Genomic DNA, 6,274 nt, shown 5'->3' on the forward strand with positions numbered 1-6,274 from the left:
GCATACCGGATTGAACTTTGATTTTTTGAGAATATTATTTTTGAATTGCCATTTTTTTATATTTATTGCCAACAATGTATGTTTATAATTCTCCATATATATTTTATTGATACCTTAATAATTCATAATTCTATATATATCTTGCATCATTCATATATTCATATGTATATATTCGGCTTGTTATATTTTTTATAATATTTTTTTCTTTTTAACTGTGATGTTTGACAAAGTCCTTTATACTGATTGTTTTTAATTCCCACTCCTGAACCTCCCCAACATTTATTACTCTATGCCGTGTTGTGCTCTTTTTATGTTATCGTTTTAGGTGGATGATGCAACTGCTCGATGTGGAGAGACTCCAGAATAGGATTAGACTGGTTGACCAGCAACTAAGGATTGAGTGCAGTGATTATAATGGTTTAATACGTGCCGCTGGATGAGGAACGGACGTACGGTTCTTCCCCGTTGATCCGATGGAGTGACGGATGGTGCCGTCCTGCTGTAGGTCCGGCGGGACCATGGGCTGCCAGGGTGTTCGTACTGGTCATTAGCGTGGGCCGGAAGTCCGGTGATGCGATGCCGGCCGGCGTGCGACCGGTGGTCTTGATGGCTTTCAGGGCTTTCCTTTTTCCAACATGGCCCAGCCGTAACGTTACCTGCTTATATCTCACAAGGGACAGAGCGGGGGCCATGTTTGGTGTTTGCTGACGCACCAACGTTATACAAGCTGACGCACTCCATCTCAACGATATCGACTGCGCTCTTATGGCCGGCGCACAACAGACCGATCTAGAACTTGCCAAACTTCTGGACTAGTTCGACAAGCAATCAAAAAATTCACTAAGAATTCAACGAACGTTTCTCCCCGTATACAGACCTAAACCTCTACGATGATAATTCGCAAAAAGCCCCGTGAATATTTGATCCCCTAGCATTTCACAAACAAGTGTTTGAAGAATTTCATTCCCTATGCCACCCAGGGGTCAAAGCATCTGCGAAACGTTTCATCTGGCCAAACATAAAACGAGACGTCACTAACTTCGCCTGCGCTTGTATCGCCTGTCAACGAATCAAAATGCACAAACATACCCGATCGCGTCTCAGAGTTTTTCCTGTGCCGTCGGAGAAATTCGCTCCTCAGAATATCGACATTGTGGGCAGACTCCCGAAATCCCAAGGTTACGAATATCTTCTAACCGTTATCTGTCGATTCTCAAGATGGATCGAAGCAATTCCAATCCGAGATACGTCCGCAGAGACTTGTGCCCGAGTATTATATGCCAACTGGTTTTCACGATATGAAATCCACAGAACCATCACGATGGACTAGGGTTCGCAATTAGAATCGCATATATTCCATAAATTTAACAGTTTGTTCGGAATAAACCCCATCCATACGACTGCTTACAACCATAAAGCAAACGGACTCATCCGGCGCCAACATCGTCAGCTCAAACAAGCGCTGAAGGTTAGCATGACAAGTGATTGGGTGGACATTCTTCCTTCGGCTCTCCTCAGCCTCCGAACATGCTTTCGACCAGACCTCAACGCCACCACTGCCGAAATGGTCTTCGGTCAAACGCTTAGATTGCCTGGAGAGATTTTCGTCAAACAACATGTCCCGGAGCCAATAACCTCCTACCACGGCCGCAATTAGGGAAGTGCCGGCGGGTCTAGTGCCCTTAGCGCCGGACTAGAGGGGGGCGCAAATTTCACTCTTTAACCTCTCCTTCGACATCATGAGGAGGCGCCAAAATGCGTGTTTGCCCCGGCTGACCAAACATCTAGTTACGGCCATGCCTCCTACTTTGACAAACTAAAGCGCTCTATGGACACACTCACGACGATCCCGACTTCACGGCATGGCGTCACAAAAAATGTTTACGTTCCACAAGCCCTGACGATGTCCGACGTCCTCTCCAACCGACCTACGAAGGTCCCTTCGAAGTGCTGTCGCGATCCGAAAAATTCTTCCGTATACGCGTCAAGAACAGGGAGTCCGTGATCTCGATCGAACGACTGAAACCGGCCTATCTCCTCAACGACCGGATCGAAGTCCATCAACACCAGAGCAGCAGATGGCGACGATTATTCCAGCCACACGACACGCGACGTTTCCACCCACTACTACTCCGACTCAACGCACCCGTTCCGGCAGAATAGTCAGAGCTCCGGATAGACTGAATTACTCAACGATTTGACTCCGCCACTTAGGGAAGGAGTACTGTGGCGACAGCGTCCACCACGAGATGGCGCTGTCCGCGTAATAGGGAAAAGAGCGCGCCTGCGCGATAGAGGAACTGGACTGACGTTTGCCGCACAAACCAGACAGTCACGCGGTCCGCTTAAGCCGGGTTTTCCTAGGAGAAGAATTTCTACGCCGTGTGCAGATTTTTTTTACCACAGTTTTCACGCGCTGTAGAAACCTGCTTCTCTAGGAAAACCTGGCTTTATATCGATATAATGCACTCTTGTAGTTTTTTGTGAAGGAAGTGTTGCTCTAACCGCCTCATTCCCTCTATAACAGATAATAATATTGCTAGGTATACCAAATGCAAGAAGTTGCTTTGAAGTACTCAAAGTAGACGTTATGCTTAGTTGATGCCGCTACCACTTCTTTTACCGCTAAACCACACATGGACCTCGTAAATATCCCGCTGATGATCGTCTGACATATGTCAAGTATGTGTTGTGTCCCAAACGTGAAGTTTGTTTCTGAATAATGCTTGTTCGTGAAGTGCTGCCATCTGGCTTCTGTACTCGAAAGCAAACAACTCGGCGGGTTGTGTTGCCTTCTGTATTACGCGTGAATTTTAAATACGGTAGCCCAATTTCTCTATGTGGAGATTTTTTTTTTTTGTAATGTGAGATCAGCTCACATTCGCTCTTAGTTGAAGCTGCCATCTATCCTCCAAATAAGACGTGCAAAATTTTAAGATAATCTTTTTTTTTTTTTTTTTTTTGAATTTACAGTATTTGTGCGTTACGCGTATCTCGTCGTTGTGGCGTCTACGTTTAGAAGGGATGTATCGAAGTTGAAGAAGTGACTTTAGCTGAGGGCCATTTTGCAATTGCTCCAATCAGCACACACACACACACGACGCGATACATTCGCAGACACAATTTTAGTTGAATTCACTGTATATTCATGACGATTTATTCAACTCTTACACGGCAATGACAAGATATCTCACCTAACCTGATGCCTTTTATTTCGGCAGTTCCGAGTTATCTCGCTTTCCAAATCACCCCCCCCCCATTTCGGCAATGCTGAGCCCAGTTAACTCTTTAATGCCGTCTTTGCCCAATAACATGCTTTCCACACACTCCAAACCTATCAGTTCAACTGCAGCGGGCGAAGTCTGGAAGAAGACGGTCTTTCTTTCTTCTCTCCGGATTATAGTATACGATTAATAGAAAAATATACAGTATATATATTTCTCTTCCTTGATTATCATCATCATTGTTATTATTCTCGGTACTGGGAAACAATATTCCCCTTGTAAACAGGTCGCATTTTGCAGAGGATTTAGTGATTCCTATTGTGGCAGTTATAATGAGGATCAGTGAATTTTTAAAACCCGCTTAAAGTGTTAACGGTAGATGCATCTCGAAAAATATTTCGCTGGGGAATTTCTAATAAATCGGTTCATGCAGAAACGTATGTGTGTGCGCGCACACGCGTTAAACTAATGCTGCCACCTGCCTTTCATATCTTGAAGTGAAAGTCTGGTTTCCTTTCCAAATGGAAGATCGGCTCGCTTTCGCTCCTCGAAGTTGGAAAACCATATTTTCATGAGTGGAATATTTATTTCTTTTTATTCCGTAAACGTAGCTTAACGAATTGTCGAACTCGTCCTGAAGAGAGCTGTTGAAGTGTCCAGCTGACCTGTCCGATCGTAAAATTAACCCATGGCGACGCACAAGCCTTACTACGAGACGGGTCTTCAAATTACGACCACGGTGGACGATCTGATCGTGGGGAACGACACCAATCACACATCAAAACATAATGACTTCGCGATGTACTACCCGTATCTCATAGCGGAGATGACCCTGAGCATTTTCTGCCTGGTGTCTTTGATCATCATCTACTGCCGGATCCAGGAGCATAAGACCATCCCGGGTAAGATAGTCATCTCCTTGTCGACGTGCTTCATAATGTGCTACGTACTGCTCATACTGGACTTCACTACGAGGACGCAGATCACCTTCGTCCAGTGTCTCTTCGTGTCGTTCATGATCCACATACACTTCCTGGCCGCGTTCTTCTGGACCAACGTCATGGCCTACGACATAATGAAGACGATGTCGTCCGTCACGCCGAGCGTGACTACCGGTCGTCCGAACGCGGGTTTCTGGAAGTACGCCCTGTACGCCTGGACCATGACTCTGATCTGTTCGCTGCCGGCTTTCATCGTGGACAACCTCGAGCACGTGGCGGACGAGTTCAGGCCGAAATTCGGGCCGGACGAAAACCGGCTGAAAATGGGAAGGAAGCAGTGCTGGCTCAATGGCATTGAAGCGTTCCTGTTGTATTTCATGACCCCCATCGGTCTGATACTGCTGGCGAACTGCTGCATGTTCGGTTTCACGGCACTGACTATCTCCAGAGTGAAGACGGTCGCCAATGACGCTCACATCGAAACCCACAACATTAGGTAACTATGCATCCATAACTCACTCACTTGTGATTTCACAAAATTATCATGCATAATTGAGTTGTATTTAGTTATATTCAGATACTCCGTCCCAAGTGAAATAAAACACTACACGCGCACTGCCAGTCTTCTTAGTATGTATGCGGTGTAGGTTGTTATCTAGGAACAATGTAATCTGCCGATGGCTCCCCACAATGACGGGGCAGACAGGACTTTAGCCCTGGGCCCGGGACAATTCTCATCATTTTTTTACTTTTTCCACGCTATAAATTAACTATAAAAGGACCAGTGAAAAGTGTGACCGTGGGGCCCGTAACAGATCCCAGCCTAGGGGCCCCGCTCCAGGTTGTGGGGGGGGGGGGCAATGAATCCGCCGCACCCGAGACAAGTTCATAGGGCTCTTCAAAACTCTCCTTTTAAAACACAGTCGACCGTTCCCGGGAATGAAGTTTTCAAAGAAAAAACGTTCCGAAGTTCCAAAATGAAGTTTTGTCGTATGTCGATCTCACCACAAGCACACTTGGCGTTGTCCGACTTCTTGAAACGGTCTAGATACGTCGGTAATGGGCCGTGCTCAGTTATCACTTTCTGTCTAGGGGCCGTTCAAGTATTACGTAAGCAAATTTTTAGCCATTTTTGACCCCCCTCGCCCCCTTGTCAGCAGAATTTCGTCATCAGCTCTGCCCCTCTGAATCCTAACGCATATTGGTGGGATCAGAGACGTACATGTGGGGGGGGGCGCGCATAGTGGGGCTCGTGCCCTCTCCCAAGATCAAAAATTTATTTTTTTAATTTAAACTACGGAAGAGAATACCTTTATATGTTATTATAATCAATTTCTGTTAATTTCAATGTTATTTGAAGGCTACGAACTCGAAATTTATCTTTAATAAATTCATTGCGACCCACCCTCTAAGCCATATAATGATAAATCGCATAAAGGCCCTTGGCCCGCGGACCAAATATGACCCTGGGGGTTATCTGATGCGGCCTGCCCTCTTCAAACCTAATTTTGTAAAAATGAACTAAGCGGCGCATTTATATATCGCTTAAGTGTCCCGTGGTACAATTCCAGAACATTTAACCGGCCCTTGGCATATTTTCAGATCACTTAAATGACTCGGGACACAGTTTCAGAACACTTAAGCGATCCGTGACACACTCAGAGATCCCTTGAGTGACATGTGATGTAGTTTTAGAGCACCCCAGTGCGGTTCTACATCACTCAACTTACCCGCGGCGCATTCTCAGATTATGTAAGTGATGCGTGGCACAGTTCCAGAGCACTTAAGCGGTCCGGACACATTTCTAGAGCACTTGGATCCGCGAAACATTTAGAGATCACCAAAGTGGCTCTGTAGAGCACTTATCAATGGGAAGGGATGTTACTTCAAGTGCCCACAAACTATCGGAAGGTTTTTCTCGTTTTTGGTGCACCGAGTAAGATGCCATTTTAAAAATATTTCATATTTTCATAAAGGGTGGTTGATAACGTAAGCATTATCCAAACCCCCCCCCTTGTCATCAAAAGTCAGCAAATTGGAAAACCCCCTCCCCCCATCGATGATGACGTAATACTTGAACGGCGCCCCTAGACCAAATGGTACTATTCC

At 45.7% G+C, this 6,274-nt stretch overlaps 1 protein-coding gene across 1 annotated transcript; it reads left to right on the forward strand.

Annotated features, from left to right (window-relative positions):
- The first annotated feature begins 3,912 nt into the window (after nucleotides 1-3,912).
- Nucleotides 3,913-4,665, forward strand: LOC149077877 (putative G protein-coupled receptor Mth-like 3). Its single transcript, XM_089242075.1, has one exon. It carries the CDS (start codon nucleotides 3,913-3,915, stop codon nucleotides 4,663-4,665), a length of 753 nt encoding a protein of 250 aa, XP_089098201.1.
- The last annotated feature ends 1,609 nt before the right edge of the window (nucleotides 4,666-6,274 follow it).

This window comes from Pholcus phalangioides, unplaced genomic scaffold (genome assembly GCF_987345545.1).
Source record: "Pholcus phalangioides strain wild (caught in Gottingen) unplaced genomic scaffold, Ppha-v1.0 ptg000014l_1, whole genome shotgun sequence".
Taxonomy (NCBI): Eukaryota; Metazoa; Arthropoda; class Arachnida; order Araneae; family Pholcidae; genus Pholcus; species Pholcus phalangioides.